Raw genomic sequence first — 20,720 nt, forward strand, 5'->3', positions numbered from 1 at the left:
CTACGTATGCGGGAAGTGTATCCACCTCCAGCTCCTGACGGTCCGCGTTGCGGAATTGGAGCTGCAGGTGGATTCACTGTGGAGCATCCACGATGCTGAGAATGACGTGAATAGGACTCTTTAGTCCACAGCCAGACAGGGAATGGAAGATCAACAGGAAGAGCAGTGCAAGGAAGGTAGTGCAGGGGTCCCCTGCGGTCATCCCCCTGCAAAACAGATACACCGCTTTGGGTACTGTTGAGGAGGATAACTCATCAGGGGAGGGCAGCAGCAGCCAAGTTCATGGCACCGTGGGTGGCTCTGCTGCACAAGAGGGCAGGAAAAAGAGTGGGAGAGCGATAGTGATAGGGGATTCAATTGTAAGGGGAATAGATAGGGGTTTCCGTGGCCGCAACCGAGACTCCAGGATGGTTCGTTCCCTCCCTGGTGCAAGGGTCAAGGATGTCTCGGAGCGGGTGCAGGACATTCTGAAAAGGGAGGGTGAACAGCCAGTTGTCGTGGTGCACATTGGTACCAACGACATAGGTAAAAAAAGGGATGAGGTCCTACGAATTTAAGGAGCCAGGAGTTAAATTAAAAAGTGGGACCTCAAAAGTAGTAATCTCGGGATTGCTACCAGTGCCACATGCTAGTCAGAGTAGGAATCGCAGGATAGCTCAGATGAATACGTGGCTTGAGCAGTGGTGCAGCAGGGAGTGATTCAAATTCCTGGGGCATTGGAACCGGTTCTGGGGGAGGTGGGACCAGTACAAACCGGACGGTCTGCACCGAGGCAGGATCGGAACCAATGTCCGAGGAGGAGTGTTTGCTAGTGCTGTTGGGAAGGAGTTAAACTAATATGGCAGGGGGATGGGAACCAATGCAGGGAGACAGAGGGAAACAAATTGGAGACAGAAGCAAAAGACAGAAAGGAGATGAGTAAAAGTGGAGGGCAGAGAAACCCATGGCAAAAAACAAAAAGGGCCACTTTACAGCAAAATTCTAAAGAGTCAAAGTGTGTTAAAAAGGCAAGCCTGAAGTATTCGGAATAAGGTGGACGAATTAATTGTGCAGATAGCAGTTAATGGATACGATGTGGTTGGCATCATGGAGACATGGCTCCAGGGTGACCAAGGCTGGGATCTTAACATCCAGGGGTACTCAACATTTAGGAAGGATAGACAGAAAGGAAAAGGAGGCGGAGTGGTGTTGCTGGTTAAAGAGGAAATTAATGCAATAGTAAGGAGGAACATTAGCCTGGATGATGTGGAATCGGTATGGGTGGAGCTACGGACTACCAAAGGGCAGAAAACGCTAGTGGGAGTTGTGTACAGACCTCCAAACAGTAGTATTGATGTTGGGGAGGGCATCAAACAGGAAATCAGGGATGCATGCAATAAAGGTGCAGCAGTTATCATGGGTAACTTTAATATGCATATAGATTGGGCTAACCAAACTGGAAGCAATACGGTGGAGGAGGATTTCCTGGAGTGCTTAAGGGATGGTTTTCTACACCAATATATCGAGGAACCAACTAGGGGGAAGGCCATCTTAGACTGGGTGTTGTGTAATGAGAGAGGATTAATTAGCAATCTTGTTGTACGAGGCCCCTTGGGAAGAGTGACCATAATATGGTGGAATTCTACATTAGGATGGAGAATGAAACAGTTAATTCAGAGACCATGGTCCAGAACTTAAAGAAGGGTAACTTTGAAGATATGAGGCGTGAATTGGCTAGGATAGATTGGCGAATGATACTTCAGGGGTTGACAGTGGATGGGCAATGGCAGACATTTAGAGACTGCATGGATGAACTACAACAATTGTACATCCCTGTCTGGCGTAAAAATAAAAAAGGGAAGGTGGCTCAACCGTGGCTATCAAGGGAAATCAGGGATAGCATTAAAGCCAAGGAAGTGGCATACAAATTGGCCAGAAATAGCAGCGAACCCGGGGACTGGGAGAAATTTAGAACTCAGCAGAGGAGGACGAACGGTTTGATTAGGGCAGGGAAAATAGAGTACGCGAGGAAGCTTGCAGGGAACATTAAAATGGACTGCAAAAACTTCTATAGATATGTAAAGAGAAAAAGATTAGTAAAGACAAACGTAGGTTCCCTGCAGTCAGAATCAGGGGAAGTCATAACGGGGAACAAAGAAATGGCGGACCAATTGAACAAGTACTTTGGTTCGGTATTCACTAAGGAGGACACAAACAACCTTCCGGATATAAAAGGGGTCAGAGGGTCTAGTAAGGAGGAGGAACTGAGGGAAATCATTATTAGTCTGGAAATTGTGTTGGGGAAATTGATGGGATTGAAGGCCGATAAATCCCCAGGGCCTAATGGACTGAATCCCAGAGTACTTAAGGAGGTGGCCTTGGAAATAGCGGATGCATTGACAGTCATTTTCCAACATTCCATAGACTCTGGATCAGTTCCTATCGAGTGGAGGGTAGCCAATGTAACCCCACTTTTTAAAATGGGAGAGAGAGAGAAAACAGGGAATTATAGACTGGTCAGCCTGACATCGGTAGTGGGTAAAATGATGGAATCAATTATTAAGGATGTCATAGCAGCGCATTTGGAAAGAGGTGACATGATAGATCCAAGTCAGCATGGATTTGTGAAAGGGAAATCACGCTTGACAAATCTTCTGGAATTTTTTGAGGATGTAGAGTGGACAAGGGAGAACCAGTTGATGTGGTGTATTTGGACTTTCAGAAAGCTTTCGACAAGGTCCCACACAAGAGATCAATGTGCAAAGTTAAAGCACATGGGATTGGGGGTAGTGTGCTGACATGGATTGAGAACTGGTTGTCAGACAGGAAGCAAAGAGTAGGAGTAAATGGGTACTTTTCAGAATGGCAGGCAGTGACTAGTGGGGTACCGCAAGGTTCTGTGCTGGGGCCCCAGCTGTTTACATTGTACATTAATGATTTAGACGCGGGGATTAAATGTAGTATCTCCAAATTTGCGGATGACACTAAGTAGGGTGGCAGTGTGAGCTGCAAGGAGGATGCTATGAGGCTGCAGAGTGACTTGGATAGGTTAGGTGAGTGGGCAAATGCATGGCAGATGAAGTATAATGTGGATAAATGTGAGGTTATCCACTTTGGTGGTAAAAACAGAGAGACAGACTATTATCTGAATGGTGACAGATTAGGAAAAGGGGAGGTGCAACGAGACCTGGGTGTCATGGTACATCAGTCATTGAAGGTTAGCATGCAGGTACAGCAGGCGGTTAAGAAAGCAAATGGCATGTTGGCCTTCATAGCGAGGGGATTTGAGTACAGGGGCAGGGAGGTGTTGCTACAGTTGTACAGGGCCTTGGTGAGGCCACACCTGGAGTATTGTGTACAGTTTTGGTCTCCTGACTTGAGGAAGAATATTCTTGCTATTGAGGGAGTGCAGCGAAGGTTCACCAGACTGATTCCCGGGATGGCGGGACTGACCTATCAAGAAATACTGGATCAACTGGGCTTGTAGTCACTGGAGTTCAGAAGAATGAGAGGGGATCTCATAGAAATGTTTAAAATTCTGACGGGTTTAGAGAGGTTAGATGCAGGAAGAATGTTCCGAATGTTGGGGAAGTCCAGAACCAGGGGTCATAGTCTAAGGATAAGGGGTAAGCCATTTAGGACCGAGATGAGGAGAAACTTCTTCACCCAGAGAGTGGTGAACCTGTGGAATTCTCTACCACAGAAAGTTGTTGAGACCAATTCACTAAATATATTCAAAAAGGAGTTAGATGTCGCCCTTACTACTAGGGGGATCAAGGGGTATGGCGAGAAAGCAGGAATGGGGTACTGAAGTTGCATGTTCAGCCATGAACTCATTGAATGGCGGTGCAGGCTAGAAGGGCCGAATGGCCTACTCCTGCACCTATTTTCTATGTTTCTATGTTTCTATGACTGCTTAGTATTCGAGATTAGGCGAGATCTGGACGAGTTTGGTGTTAAACGGCTCTGATCCTGACTGGCTCATTTTTAAATCTAATGACACTGACACCGTGATGACAATAATCTTCTGCTCTCTATTCCACAGGTCTGTATTGATGCAAAGTGTCAGGATGTGGCGTTGCTGAATGTAGAAAGCTGTGACGAGACCTGCAATGGCCATGGGGTATGAAATGAATCACTCTCCGGTCACTTGGGCTGATATACTTACTGGGGTGGGGTGAGGTAATGATCTTATTGTGTGAAACCTTTATAAAATACCAGCTGCAGCACCATGTTCTCTCTGCACAACAACTCCTGCCACACCCAGTGGTGAATGGTGGTGGACCATTAAACAACTAACGGGAGGAGGAGGCTCCACGAATCCCCATCCTCAATGATGGCGGAGCCCAGCATGTGAGTGAAAAAGACAAGGCTGAAGCGTTTGCAACCATCTTCAGCCAGAAGTGCCGAGTGGATCGTCTATCTCGGCCTCCTCATGAGGTCCCCACTATCACAGAAGCCAGTCTTCAGCCAATTCGATCCACTCAACGTGATCACAGGGTACGGCTGAACACACTGGATACAGAAAAGGCAGCGGTCCCGACAACATCCCGGCAGTTGTGCTGAAGACTTGTGCTCCAGAACTAGCCGCGCCTCTAGCCAAACTGTTTTAGTACAACTACAACAAAATGGAAAATTGTCCGACTATGCCCTGCCCACAAAAATCAGAACAAATCCAATCCAGCCAACTACTGCCCCACCGGTCTACTCTCAATCATCAGCAAGTGGCAAGTAACATTTGCCTCACACATTGGAGCAGGCAATGACTCCAACAAGCGAGAGTCTAACCACCGCCCCTCAACATTCAACAGCATTACCATCGCTGAATCCCCCATCATCAACATCCTGGGGGTCACCATGACCAACTTAACTGGACCAGCCACATAAATACTGAGGCTACAAGAGCAGGTCAGAGGCTGGGTATTCTGTGGTGAGTGTCTCATCTCCTGACTCCCCAAAGCCTTCCCACCATCTACAAGGCACAAGTCAGGAGTGTGATGGAATACTCTCCACTTGCCTGGATGAGTGCAGCTCCAACAACACTCGAGATGCTCGACACCATCCAGGACAAAGTAGCCGTTTGATTGGCCCCCCATCCACCACCTTCAACATTCACTCCCTCCACCACCGGCGCCCCCTGGCTGCAGTGTGCACCATCTACAAGATGCACTGCAGCAACTCGCCAAGGCTTCTTCGGCAGCACCTCCCAAACCCACGACCTCTACCACCTAGAAGGACAAGGGCAGCAGGTGCATGGGAACACCACCACCTCCACGTTCCCCTCCCAGTCACACACCATCCCGACTTGGAAATATATCGGCCGTTCCTTCATCGTCGCTGGGTCACAATCCTGGAACTCCCTCCCTAACAGCACTGTGGGAGCACCTTCACCACACGGACTGCAGCGGTTCAAGAAGGCGGCTCACCACCACCTTCTCCAGGGGCAATTAGGGATGGGCAATAAATGGCGGCCTTGCCAGTGATGCCCACATCCCAGGAACAAATGCAAAAGAAGGAAGGATGTCAAGAGGGTGCCGAGGATCTTTACTAGAATGGTGCCAGGGATGAAAGACTTCAGTTACATAGAAACATAGAAACATAGAAAATAGGTGCAGGAGTAGGCCATTCGGCCCTTCGAGCCTGCACCACCATTCAATAAGATCATGGCTGATCATTCCCTCAGTACCCCTTTCCTGCTTTCTCTCCATACCCCTTGATCCCTTTAGCTGTAAGGGCCACATCTAACTCCCTCTTGAATATATCCAATGAACTGACATCAACAACTCTCTGCGGCAGGGAATTCCACAGGTTAACAACTCTCTGGGTGAAGAAGTTTCTCCTCATCTCAGTCCTAAATGGCCTACCTCTTATCCTTAGACTATGTCGCCTGGTTCTGGACTTCCCCAACATCGTGGAGAGACTAGAGAAACAGAGGTTGTTTTCTTTAAAGCAGCGAAGGTTAAGGGAGACTGGAAGGGTTTTGATGGCTTAAATAATGAGAACCTGTTCCCAGTGGCAGCTGGTTGATAACCAGAGGACATGGAGTTAAGGTCATTGGCAAAAGAAACAGAAAACAAATTTTGGTGGCGAGTTGATTTGACCTGTAAGGCTGTGGAAGCAGATTGAAATACAACAACAACTCATTAATATTTAAAACAACATTTTACACTGAGCCACACAAGGAGATATTACGATGGATGACCAATAGCTTGGCCAAAGAGGTTAAGGAGCATCTTAAAGGGGGAAAGGCGGAGAGGTTTAAGGAGGGAATTCCACAGCTATGGGGTTATTTCTCTCAAACTTGCTGCCCCTTGGCAACATCACTGAAAACACAGCGTCAGTTTCCACATGTATGCTAACACCCAGCTCTACCTCACCACCACTTCTCTCAACCCCTCCTCGCTCTCTAACTTGTCACACTGATTGTCCCACATCCAGTACTGGAGGGTCGTCACTCTCTCAATTGTCACACTGTCTGTCCCACATCCAGTACTGGAGGGTCGTCACTCTCTCAATTGTCACACTGATTGTCCCACATCCAGTACTGGAGGGTCGTCACTCTCTCAATTGTCACACTGTCCCACATCCAGTACTGGAGGGTCCTCACTCTCTCAATTGTCACACTGTCCCACATCCAGTACTGGAGGGTCCTCACTCTCTCAATTGTCACACTGTCCCACATCCAGTACTGGAGGGTCCTCACTCTCTCAATTGTCACACTGTCTGTCCCACATCCAGTACTGGAGGGACCTCACTCTCTCAATTGTCACACTGTCTGTCCCACATCCAGTACTAGAGGGTTGTCACTCTCTCAATTGTCACACTGTCCCACATCCAGTACTGGAGGGTCCTCACTCCCTCAATTGTCACACTGTCCCACATCCAGTACTGGAGGGTCGTCACTCTCTCAATTGTCACACTGTCTGTCCCACATCCAGTACTGGAGGGACCTCACTCTCTCAATTGTCACACTGTCCCACATCCAGTACTGGAGGGACCTCACTCTCTCAATTGTCACACTGTCCCACATCCAGTACTGGAGGGTCGTCACTCTCTCAATTGTCACACTGTCCCACATCCAGTACTGGAGGGTCGTCACTCTCTCAATTGTCACACTGTCCCACATCCAGTACTGGAGGGTCGTCACTCTCTCAATTGTCACACTGTCCCACATCCAGTACTGGAGGGTTCTCACTCTCTCAATTGTCACACTGTCCCACATCCAGTACTGGAGGGTCGTCACTCTCTCAATTGTCACACTGTCTGTCCCACATCCAGTACTGGAGGGTCCTCACTCTCTCAATTGTCACACTGTCTGTCCCACATCCAGTACTTGAGGGACCTCACTCTCTCAATTGTCACACTGTCCCACATCCAGTACTGGAGGGTCGTCACTCTCTCAATTGTCACACTATCCCACATCCAGTACTGGAGGGTCCTCACTCCCTCAATTGTCACACTGTCCCACATCCAGTACTGGAGGGTCCTCACTCTCTCAATTGTCACACTGTCCCACATCCAGTACTGGAGGGTTCTCACTCTCTCAATTGTCACACTGTCTGTCCCACATCCAGTACTGGAGGGTTCTCACTCTCTCAATTGTCACACTGTCTGTCCCACATCCAGTACTGGAGGGTCGTCACTCTCTCAATTGTCACACTGTCTGTCCCACATCCAGTACTGGAGGGTTCTCACTCTCTCAATTGTCACACTGTCCCACATCCAGTACTGGAGGGACCTCACTCTCTCAATTGTCACACTGTCCCACATCCAGTACTGGAGGGTTCTCACTCCCTCAATTGTCACACTGTCCCACATCCAGTACTGGAGGGTTCTCACTCCCTCAATTGTCACACTGTCCCACATCCAGTACTGGAGGGTTCTCACTCTCTCAATTGTCACACTGTCCCACATCCAGTACTGGAGGGTTCTCACTCCCTCAATTGTCACACTGTCCCACATCCAGTACTGGAGGGTCGTCACTCTCTCAATTGTCACATTGTCTGTCCCACATCCAGTACTGGAGGGACCTCACTCTCTCAATTGTCACACTGTCTGTCCCACATCCAGTACTGGAGGGTTCTCACTCTCTCAATTGTCACACTGTCCCACATCCAGTACTGGAGGGTCGTCACTCTCTCAATTGTCACACTGTCCCACATCCAGTACTGGAGGGTCGTCACTCTCTCAATTGTCACACTGTCCCACATCCAGTACTGGAGGGTCCTCACTCTCTCAATTGTCACACTGTCCCACATCCAGTACTGGAGGGTCGTCACTCTCTCAATTGTCACACTGTCTGTCCCACATCCAGTACTGGAGGGACCTCACTCTCTCAATTGTCACACTGTCTGTCCCACATCCAGTACTGGAGGGTTCTCACTCTCTCAATTGTCACACTGTCCCACATCCAGTACTGGAGGGTCGTCACTCTCTCAATTGTCACACTGTCCCACATCCAGTACTGGAGGGTCGTCACTCTCTCAATTGTCACACTGTCTGTCCCACATCCAGTACTGGAGGGACCTCACTCTCTCAATTGTCACACTGTCCCACATCCAGTACTGGAGGGACCTCACTCTCTCAATTGTCACACTGTCCCACATCCAGTACTGGAGGGTCCTCACTCTCTCAATTGTCACACTGGCCCACATCCAGTACTGGAGGGACCTCACTCTCTCAATTGTCACACTGTCCCACATCCAGTACTGGAGGGACCTCACTCTCTCAATTGTCACACTGTCCCACATCCAGTACTGGAGGGTCGTCACTCTCTCAATTGTCACACTGATTGTCCCACATCCAGTACTGGAGGGTCGTCACTCTCTCAATTGTCACACTGTCCCACATCCAGTACTGGAGGGTCGTCACTCTCTCAATTGTCACACTGTCCCACATCCAGTACTGGAGGGACCTCACTCTCTCAATTGTCACACTGTCTGTCCCACATCCAGTACTGGAGGAGCAGACATTTTCTCCAATTAAATATTGGGAAGACCGAAGCCATTGGTGGAGCAAGATGCTGGAAGTGGAGGAGCACAAATCTCGATGCCTTATAGGTTGGAGGAGGTTACTGAGATAGGGAGGGGCGAGGTCATGGAAGGATTTGAAGACAAGGATGAGAATTTTAAACTTGCAGGACCAGGACCAATGGTGCTGAGTGAGCACAGAGCTGAGTAGTGAACAGGACTTGGTGCGAGTAGCACGGCACAAAAGCTTCTGTGGATCTAACTTGTCCAAACCTATCATCATTTTAAACACTTTCTATCAATACCCCCCTCGAGTGAAAGGACCCAGGGTTGTCAATCTTCCCTCGTACTTAATTCCTTAATTCCTGGGAGCAGTTGTGTAGCCCTTCTCTGTTACCTACCATTTGTCAGTCCAAGTCCGGACGATATCCGGACCCTATTGTAGGCTGGCATGGGCTGCTTCATGATCAGAGGGGCTGTGCGTGGAGCTAAACTCTGTGGAATAGTCAATGAGCAGCCCCATAGTATATTGGAGGGAAAGTCATGATGAAGTAGCTGAAGATAGTTGGACAGAGGACACTTTGCTGCAGTGATGTCCTGGAGTTGTGATGATTGGCCTCCGACAACTAAAGGCATGACTCCGGCTATTGGACTGTTCCCCCGTGACTCCGTTTTACTTTATGGATGTTTCTAAAATCCTTCTTTATTTATGTAAATGTTTACTACCAGTGGAGAAACTTTAAATGCTGTGATTTGGTTTCAGGCTTGTAACAATAATGACAACTGTCACTGTGACATGGGCTGGGATCCTCCGTATTGTCAAACCAGTGGGAGAGGTGGCAGCATTGACAGCGGAACAGTGATCGGCACACGCACAAGTAAGGTTTTAATCGCGTGGTCATTTCCCTCCCTGCTGTGTCTTTCACAGAATCAGACAAAAAGCTCTCCAGTCTATCTCTGTGCGGCTCACCGCCATGTCAATCAGAAGGTTACAGAACAGCGCCAGTCACTGTTCAGGTTACACGGGCTCTGATCCAAGTGCAGCCGCTGTACACCTTCATTGTTTCAGGGCGGAACTGCCTCCCTGAGCTGTGTGGGAATATTGATAAGGCAGCGAGAAATACTCCAGCTGCTCCGTTTATTATCCTGACAGTACAAATAAGACCCGTGACCTCCCAAACCCGTGACCCGTGACCCGTGACCTCCCAAACCCGTGACCCTCCCCACCTCCCAAACCCGTGACCCGTGACCTCCCAAACCCGTGACCCGTGACCTTCCCCACCTCTCAAACCCGTGACCCGTGACCTCCCAAACCCGTGACCCGTGACCTCCCCCACCTCCCAAACCTGTGACCCGTGACCTCCACCACCTCCCAAACCTGTGACCCGTGACCTGACAAACCCGTGACCCGTGACCTCCCAAACCCGTGACCCGTGACCTCCACCACCTCCCAAACCCGTGACCCGTGACCTCCTCCACCTCCCAAACCTGTGACCCGTGACCTGACAAACCCGTGACCCGTGACCTCCCAAACCCGTGACCCATGACCTCCCAAACCCATGACCCGTGACCTCCCAAACCCGTGACCCGTGACCTCCCAAACCCGTGACCTCCCCCACCTCCCAAACCCGTGACCCGTGACCTCCCAAACCCGTGACCCGTGACCTCCCAAACCTGTGACCCGTGACCTCCCAAACCCGTGACCCATGACCTCCCAAACCCGTGACCCGTGACCTCCCAAACCCGTGACCCGTGACCTCCTAAACCCGTGACCTCCCCACCTCCCAAACCCGTGACCCGTGACCTCCCAAACCCGTGACCCATGACCTCCCAAACCTGTGACCCGTGACCTCCCAAACCCGTGACCCATGACCTCCCAAACCCGTGACCCGTGACCTCCCAAACCCGTGACCCGTGACCTCCTAAACCCGTGACCTCCCCACCTCCCAAACCCGTGACCCGTGACCTCCCAAACCCGTGACCTCCCCACCTCCCAAACCCATGACCCGTGACCTCCCAAACCCGTGACCCGTGACCTCCCAAACCCGTGACCCTCCCCACCTCCCAAACCCGTGACCCGTGACCTCCCAAACCCGTGACCCGTGACCTTCCCCACCTCCCAAACCCGTGACCCGTGACCTCCCAAACCCGTGACCCGTGACCTCCCCCACCTCCCAAACCTGTGACCCGTGACCTCCACCACCTCCCAAACCCGTGACGCGTGACCTCCTCCACCTCCCAAACCTGTGACCCGTGACCTGACAAACCCGTGACCCGTGACCTCCCAAACCCGTGACCCATGACCTCCCAAACCCATGACCCGTGACCTCCCAAACCCGTGACCCGTGACCTCCCAAACCCGTGACCTCCCCCACCTCCCAAACCCGTGACCTCCCAAACCCGTGACCCGTGACCTCCCAAACCTGTGACCCGTGACCTCCCAAACCCGTGACCCGTGACCTCCCAAACCCGTGACCCGTGACCTCCCAAACCCGTGACCCGTGACCTCCTAAACCCGTGACCTCCCCACCTCCCAAACCCGTGACCCGTGACATCCCAAAACCGTAACCTCCCCACCTCCCAAACCCATGACCCGTGACCTCCCAAACCCGTGACCCGTGACCTCCCAAACCCGTGACCTCCCCCACCTCCCAAACCCATGACCCGTGACCTCCCAAACCCGTGACCCGTGACCTCCCCCACCTCCCAAACCCGTGACCCGTGACCTCCCCACCTCCCAAACCCGTGACCCGTGACCTCCCAAACCCGTGACCCGTGACCTCCCAAACCCGTGACCTCCCCCACCTCCCAAACCCGTGACCCGTGACCTCCCAAGCCCATGACCCGTGACCTCCCAAACCATGACCCGTGACCTCCCAAACCCGTGACCCGTGACCTCCCAAACCCGTGACCCGTGACCTCCCAAACCCGTGACCCGTGACCTCCCAAACCCGTGACCCGTGACCTCCCAAACCCGTGACCCGTGACCTCCTAAACCCGTGACCTCCCCACCTCCCAAACCCGTGACCCGTGACATCCCAAAACCGTGACCTCCCCATCTCCCAAACCCATGACCCGTGACCTCCCAAACCCGTGACCCGTGACCTCCCAAACCCGTGACCTCCCCCACCTCCCAAACCCATGACCCGTGACCTCCCAAACCCGTGACCCGTGACCTCCCCCACCTCCCAAACCCGTGACCCGTGACCTCCCCACCTCCCAAACCCGTGACCCGTGACCTCCCAAACCCGTGACCCGTGACCTCCCAAACCCGTGACCTCCCCCACCTCCCAAACCCGTGACCCGTGACCTCCCAAACCCGTGACCTCCCCCACCTCCCAAACCCATGACCCGTGACCTCCCAAACCCGTGACCCGTGACCTCCCCCAGCTCCCAAACCCGTGACCCGTGACCTCCCCCACCTCCCAAACCCGTGACCGTGACCTCCCAAACCCGTGACCCGTGACCTCCCCCACCTCCCAAACCCGTGACCCGTGACCTCCCAAACCCGTGACCCCCCAAACCCGTGACCTGTGTTCTCTCAAACCCGTGACCCGTGACCTCCCAAACCCGTGACCTCCCCCACCTCCCAAACCCGTGACCTCCCCACCTCCCAAACCCATGACCCGTGACCTCCCAAACCCATGACCTCCCCCACCTCCCAAACCCGTGACCCGTGACCTGTGACCTCCCAAACCCGTGACCTCCACCACCTCCCAAACCCGTGACCCGTGACCTCCCAAACCCGTGACCTCCCCCACCTCCCAAACCCGTGACCCGTGACCTCCCAAACCTGTGACCTCCCCCACCTCCCAAACCCATGACCCGTGACCTCCCAAACCCGTGACCCGTGACCTCCCCCAGCTCCCAAACCCGTGACCCGTGACCTCCCCCACCTCCCAAACCCGTGACCGTGACCTCCCAAACCCGTGACCCGTGACCTCCCCCACCTCCCAAACCCGTGACCCGTGACCTCCCAAACCCGTGACCCCCCAAACCCGTGACCTGTGTTCTCTCAAACCCGTGACCCGTGACCTCCCAAACCCGTGACCTCCCCCACCTCCCAAACCCGTGACCTCCCCACCTCCCAAACCCATGACCCGTGACCTCCCAAACCCATGACCTCCCCCACCTCCCAAACCCGTGACCCGTGACCTGTGACCTCCCAAACCCGTGACCTCCACCACCTCCCAAACCCGTGACCCGTGACCTCCCAAACCCGTGACCTCCCCCACCTCCCAAACCCGTGACCCGTGACCTCCCAAACCTGTGACCTCCCCCACCTCCCAAACCCGTGACCTCCCCCACCTCCCAAACCCGTGACCCGTGACCTCCCAAACCCATGACCTCCCCCACCTCCAAACCCGTGACCCGTGACCTCCCAAACCCGTGACCTCCATCACCTAGGAGGACGTGGCAGAAGCTGCAGATGAACAGATGAAATAGGAGCAGGAGTCGGCCATACAGCCCCTTGAGCCTGCTCCGCCATTCAGTAAAATCATGGCTGATCATTGACCTCAACTCCACTTTCCCGCCCGATCTCCCTATCCCTTGATTCCCATAGACTCTTTTCTGAATGCACGCAGCATTCGTAACAAAATAGATGAGTTGGCGGCACAACTAGAAATTAATGGGAATGATCTGATGGCCATTACAGAGACATGGTGCAAGGTGACCAAGGCTGGATAAAAGGAAAAGCAGGTGGGGTAGCTCTGTTAATAACGGATGAGATCGGGGCAGTAGGAAGAAATGATCTTGGCTCAGAAGATCAAGATGTAGAATCAGTTTGGGCGGAGAAAAGAGATATTAAGGGAAAGAAGACACAGGTGGCATAATCTACAGGCCCCCTAGTAGCTACACTGTTGGACAGAATATAAATCAAGAAATAATGGAGGCTTGCAAGAAAGGAACGGCAATAATCATGGACAATTTTGATTGGCCACATTAAATTGGCCAAAGTGTATTTGGACTTTCAAAAGGCTTTTGACAAGGTCCCACACAAGAGATTGGTGTGCAAAATTAAAGCACATGGTATTGGGGGTAATGTACTGACGTGGATAGAGAACTGGTTGGCAGACAGGAAGCAGAGAGTCGGGATAAACGGGTCCTTTTCAGAATGGCAGGCAGTGACTAGTGGGGTGCCGCAGGGCTCAGTGCTGGGACCACAGCTCTTTACAATATACATTAATGAATTAGACGAAGGAATTGAATGTAATATCTCCAAATTTGCGGATGACACTAAGTTGGGTGGCAGTGTGAGCTGCGAGGAGGATGCTATGAGGCTGCAGAGTGACTTGGATAGGTTAGATGAGTGGGCAAATGCATGGCAATTGAAGTATAATGTGGATAAATGTGAGGTTATCCACTTTGGTGGTAAAAACAGAGAGACAGACTATTATCTGAATGGTGACAGATTAGGAAAAGGGGAGGTACAACGAGACCTGGGTGTCATGGTACATCAGTCATTGAAGGTTGGCATGCAGATACAGCAGGCGGTTAAGAAAGCAAATGGCATGTTGGCCTTCATAGCGAGGGTATTTGAGTACAGGGGCAGGGAGGTGTTACTACAGTTGTACAGGGCCTTGGTGAGGCCACACCTGGAGTATTGTGTACAGTTTTGGTCTCCGAACTTGAGGAAGGACATTCTTGCTATTGAGGGAGTGCAGCGAAGATTCACCAGACTGATTCCCGGGATAGCGGGACTGACCTATCAAGAAAGACTGAATCAACTGGGCTTGTATTCACTGGAGTTCAGAAGAATGAGAGGGGATCTCATAGAAACGTTTAAAATTCTGATGGGTTTAGACAGGTTAGATGCAGGAAGATTGTTCCCAATGTTGGGGAAGCCCAGAACCAGGGGTCACAGTCTAAGGATAAGGGGTTAGCCATTTAGGACCGAGATGAGGAGAAACTTTTGCACCCAGAGAGTGGTGAACCTGTGGAATTCTCTACCACAGAAAGTTGTTGAGGCCAATTCACTAAATCTATTCAAAAAGGAGTTAGATGAAGTCCTTACTACTAGGGGGTTCAAGGGGTATGGCGAGAAAGCAGGAATGGGGTACTGAAGTTGCATGTTCAGCCATGAACTCATTGAATGGCGGTGCAGGCTCGAAGGGCCGAATGGCCTACTCCTGCACCTATTTTTTATGTTTCTATGTTAAAATCATAATGCAGTCAAGCAGAGTCAGCATGGTTTTATGAAAGAGAAATCATGTTTGACAAATTTGCTGGAGTTCTTTGAGGATGTAATGAACAGGGTGGATAAAGGGGAACCAGTGGATGTGGTGTATTTGGATTTCCAGAAGGCATTTGATAAGATGCCACATAAAAGGTTACTGCACAAGATAAAAGTTCATGGGGTTGGGGGTAATATATTAGCATGGATAGAGGATGAGCTAACTAACAGAAAACAGAGAGTCGGGATAAATGGGTCATTTTCAGGTTGACCAACAATAACTAGTGGGGTGCCATAGGGATCAGTGCTGGGGCATCAACTATTTACAATCTATATTAATGACTTGGATGAAGGGACTGAGTGTAATGTAGACAAGTTTGCTGATGATACAAAGATGGGTGGGAAAGCAAATTGTGAGGAGGACACAAAAAATCTGCAAAGGAATATAGACAGGCTAAGTGAGTGGGCAAACATTTAGCAGATGGGGTATAATGTGGGAAAATGTGAGGTTATCCACTTTGGTAGGAAAAATAAAAAAGCAAATTATAATTTAAATGGAGAGAAATTGCAAAGTGCTGCTGTACAGAGGGACCTGGGGGTCCTTCTGCATGAAACACAAAAAGTTAGTATGCAGGTACAGCAAGTGATCAGGAAGGCCAATGGAATGTTGGCCTTTATTGCAAGGGGGATCGAGTATAAAAGCAGAGAGGTCCTGCTACAACTGTACAGGGTATTGGTGAGGCAACACCTGGAGTACTGCATACAGTTTTGGTCTCCGTATTTAGGGCTCAATTTTCCCCAGTATTTGTGCCATTTTTTTTGGAGCAGGCTGCTTTTTTTGGCCTAACTTAAAAATCCCCAGTTTCCTCAATCAATTTGCACCTAACTCAGTTCGGAATTTTTAAGTCAGTTTTTTTTCAGCCAAAGTGGGCGTGACCAGCCACTGACGCCACTTCTGGCCATTTGGGGAAGTTTGACCAGCTGAGAGTTACTCCAGTTCTGATTAGACCAGTGTATGGCCTCTCCTCAACAACCTTCCCCAGAGTTAAGGAAAGCAGCACAGCAGATGCCAGGACACAGTGAAGGAATTGAAAAACACATAGCAGCAACTTATTTCCAACCCTGCCCGAAGGCTGTCCGGTCCCATTCTCAGTCCCCACTCACACAGTCCGGTCCCATTCTCAGTCCCCACTCACACAGTCCAGTCCCATTCTCAGTCCCCACTCACACAGTCCGGTCCCATTCTCAGTCCCCACTCACACAGTCCAGTCCCATTCTCAGTCCCCACTCACACAGTCCGGTCCCATTCTCAGTCCCCACTCACACAGTCCGGTCCCATTCTCAGTCCCCACTCACACAGTCCAGTCCCATTCTCAGTCCCCACTCACACAGTCCGGTCCCATTCTCAGTCCCCACTCACACAGTCCGGTCCCATTCTCAGTCCCCACTCACACAGTCCGGTCCCATTCTCAGTCCCCACTCACACAGTCCGGTCCCATTCTCAGTCCCCACTCACACAGTCCGGTCCCATTCTCAGTCCCCACTCACACAGTCCGGTCCCATTCTCAGTCCCCACTCACACAGTCCGGTCCCATTCTCAGTCCCCACTCACACAGTCCGGTCCCATTCTCAGTCCCCACTCACACAGTCCGGTCCCATTCTCAGTCCCCACTCACACAGTCCAGTCCCATTCTCAGTCCCCACTCACACAGTCCGGTCCCATTCTCAGTCCCCACTCACACAGTCCAGTCCCATTCTCAGTCCCCACTCACACAGTCCGGTCCCATTCTCAGTCCCCACTCACACAGTCCAGTCCCATTCTCAGTCCCCACTCACACAGTCCGGTCCCATTCTCAGTCCCCACTCACACTGTCCGGTCCCATTCTCAGTCCCCACTCACACAGTCCGGTCCCATTCTCAGTCCCCACTCACACAGTCCGGTCCCATTCTCAGTTCCCACTCACACAGTCCGGTCCCATTCTCAGTCCCCACTCACACAGTCCGGTCCCATTCTCAGTCCCCACTCACACAGTCCGGTCCCATTCTCAGTCCCCACTCACACAGTCCAGTCCCATTCTCAGTCCCCACTCACACAGTCCGGTCCCATTCTCAGTCCCCACTCACACTGTCCGGTCCCATTCTCAGTCCCCACTCACACAGTCCGGTCCCATTCTCAGTCCCCACTCACACAGTCCGGTCCCATTCTCAGTCCCCACTCACACAGTCCGGTCCCATTCTCAGTCCCCACTCACACAGTCCGGTCCCATTCTCAGTCCCCACTCACACAGTCCGGTCCCATTCTCAGTCCCCACTCACACAGTCCGGTCCCATTCTCAGTCCCCACTCACACAGTCCGGTCGCATTCTCAGTCCCCACTCACACAGTCCGGTCCCATTCTCAGTCCCCACTCACACAGTCCAGACCCATTCTCAGTCCCCACTCACACTGTCCGGTCCCATTCTCAGTCCCCACTCACACAGTCCGGTCCCATTCTCAGTCCCCACTCACACAGTCCGGTCCCATTCTCAGTCCCCACTCACACAGTCCGGTCCCATTCTCAGTCCCCACTCACCCAGTCCTGTCCCATTCTCAGTCCCCACTCACACAGTCCGGTCCCATTCTCAGTCCCCACTCACACAGTCCAGTCCCATTCTCAGTCCCCACTCACACAGTCCAGTCCCATTCTCAGTCCCCACTCACACAGTCCAGTCCCATTCTCAGTCTCCACTCACACAGTCCGGTCCCATTCTCAGTCCCCACTCACACAGTCCGGTCCCATTCTCAGTCCCCACTCACACAGTCCGGTCCCATTCTCAGTCCCCACTCACACAGTCCGGTCCCATTCTCAGTCCCCACTCACACAGTCCGGTCCCATTCTCAGTCCCCACTCACACAGTCCGGTCCCATTCTCAGTCCCCACTCACACAGTCCAGTCCCATTCTCAGTCCCCACTCACACAGTCCGGTCCCATTCTCAGTCCCCACTCACACAGTCCGGTCCCATTCTCAGTCCCCACTCACACAGTCCGGTCGCATTCTCAGTCCCCACTCACACAGTCCGGTCCCATTCTCAGTCCCCACTCACACAGTCCAGACCCATTCTCAGTCCCCACTCACACAGTCCGGTCCCATTCTCAGTCCCCACTCACCCAGTCCGGTCCCATTCTCAGTCCCCACTCACACAGTCCGGTCCCATTCTCAGTCCCCACTCACACAGTCCAGTCCCATTCTCAGTCCCCACTCACACAGTCCAGTCCCATTCTCAGTCTCCACTCACACAGTCCGGTCCCATTCTCAGTCCCCACTCACACAGTCCGGTCCCATTCTCAGTCCCCACTCACACAGTCCGGTCCCATTCTCAGTCCCCACTCACACAGTCCGGTCCCATTCTCAGTCCCCACTCACACAGTCCGGTCCCATTCTCAGTCCCCACTCACACAGTCCAGACCCATTCTCAGTCCCCACTCACACAGTCCGGTCCCATTCTCAGTCCCCACTCACCCAGTCCAGTCCCATTCTCAGTCCCCACTCACACAGTCCGGTCCCATTCTCAGTCCCCACTCACACAGTCCGGTCCCATTCTCAGTCCCCACTCACACAGTCCGGTCCCATTCTCAGTCCCCACTCACACAGTCCGGTCCCATTCTCAGTCCCCACTCACACAGTCCGGTCCCATTCTCAGTCCCCACTCACACAGTCCTGTCCCATTCTCAGTCCCCACTCACACAGTCCGGTCCCATTCTCAGTCCCCACTCACACAGTCCAGTCCCATTCTCAGTCCCCGATTCTCACACAGTCCAGTCCCATTCTCAGTCCCCACTCACACAGTCCGGTCCCATTCTCAGTCCCCACTCACACAGTCCAGTCCCATTCTCAGTCCCCACTCACACAGTCCGGTCCCATTCTCAGTCCCCACTCACACAGTCCGGTCCCATTCTCAGTCCACACTCACACAGTCCGGTCCCATTCTCAGTCCCCACTCACACAGTCCAGTCCCATTCTCAGTCCCCACTCACACAGTCCAGTCCCATTCTCAGTCCCCAATTCTCACACAGTCCGGTCCCATTCTCAGTCCCCACTCACACAGTCCAGTCCCATTCTCAGTCCCCGATTCTCACACAGTCCAGTCCCATTCTCAGTCCCCGATTCTCACACAGTCCAGTCCCATTCTCAGTCCCCGATTCTCACACAGTCCAGTCCCATTCTCAGTCCCCACTCACACAGTCCGGTCCCATTCTCAGTCCCCACTCACACAGTCCGGTCCCATTCTCAGTCCCCACTCACACAGTCCGGTCCCATTCTCAGTCCCCACTCACACAGTCCAGTCCCATTCTCAGTCCCCACTCACACAGTCCAGTCCCATTCTCAGTCCCCACTCACACAGTCCGGTCCCATTCTCAGTCCCCACTCACACAGTCCCGTCCCATTCTCAGTCCCCATTCACACAGTCCGGTCCCATTCTCAGTCCCCACTCACACAGTCCGGACCCATTCTCAGTCCCCACTCACACAGTCCGGTCCCATTCTCAGTCCCCACTCACACAGTCCGGTCCCATTCTCAGTCCCCACTCACACAGTCCGGTCCCATTCTCAGTCCCCACTCACACAGTCCAGTCCCATTCTCAGTCCCCACTCACACAGTCCAGTCCCATTCTCAGTCCCCACTCACACAGTCCGGTCCCATTCTCAGTCCCCACTCACACAGTCCGGTCCCATTCTCAGTCCCACTCACACAGTCCGGTCCCATTCTCAGTCCCCACTCACACAGTCCGGTCCCATTCTCAGTCCCCACTCACACAGTCCCGTCCCATTCTCAGTCCCCATTCACACAGTCCGGTCCCATTCTCAGTCCCCACTCACACAGTCCGGACCCATTCTCAGTCCCTACTCACACAGACCGGTCCCATTCTCGGTCCCATTCTCAGTCCCCACTCACACAGTCCGGACCCATTCTCAGTCCCCACTCACACAGTCCGGTCCCATTCTCAGTCCCCACTCACACAGTCCGGACCCATTCTCAGTCCCCACTCACACAGTCCGGTCCCATTCTCAGTCCCCACTCACACAGTCCGGTCCCATTCTCAGTCCCCACTCACACAGTCCGGTCCCATTCTCAGTCCCCACTCACACAGTCCAGTCCCATTCTCAGTCCCCACTCACACAGTCCAGTCCCATTCTCAGTCCCCACTCACACAGTCCGGTCCCATTCTCAGTCCCCACTCACACAGTCCGGTCCCATTCTCAGTCCCCACTCACACAGTCCGGTCCCATTCTCAGTCCCCACTCACACAGTCCGGTCCCATTCTCAGTCCCCACTCACACAGTCCCGTCCCATTCTCAGTCCCCATTCACACAGTCCGGTCCCATTCTCAGTCCCCACTCACACAGTCCGGACCCATTCTCAGTCCCTACTCACACAGACCGGTCCCATTCTCGGTCCCATTCTCAGTCCCCACTCACACAGTCCGGTCCCATTCTCAGTCCCCAGTTCTCACACACAGTCCGGTCCCATGCAGGGTGCGGGTGGGGAGTGACGGGGGAGGTGGGAGATCGAAGGAGAGACAGACAGACAGACACACGAACCACCGATCGAGAACAC

The 20,720-nt window shown here is 52.7% G+C and overlaps 1 protein-coding gene across 1 annotated transcript in view; it reads left to right on the forward strand.

Moving 5' to 3' along the window:
• LOC139228282 (disintegrin and metalloproteinase domain-containing protein 19-like) overlaps window positions 1–20,720 on the forward strand; it is a 268,077-nt gene that overhangs the window by 196,286 nt on the left and 51,071 nt on the right. Inside the window, exons 12-13 of the mRNA XM_070859466.1 lie at window positions 4,025–4,102; window positions 9,712–9,826. Coding sequence (XP_070715567.1) covers window positions 4,025–4,102; window positions 9,712–9,826 — 193 coding nt within the window. The remainder of the gene's footprint in view (window positions 1–4,024; window positions 4,103–9,711; window positions 9,827–20,720) is intronic.

This window comes from Pristiophorus japonicus, chromosome 2, assembly GCF_044704955.1.
Source record: "Pristiophorus japonicus isolate sPriJap1 chromosome 2, sPriJap1.hap1, whole genome shotgun sequence".
In the NCBI taxonomy this organism is placed as follows: domain Eukaryota; kingdom Metazoa; phylum Chordata; class Chondrichthyes; family Pristiophoridae; genus Pristiophorus; species Pristiophorus japonicus.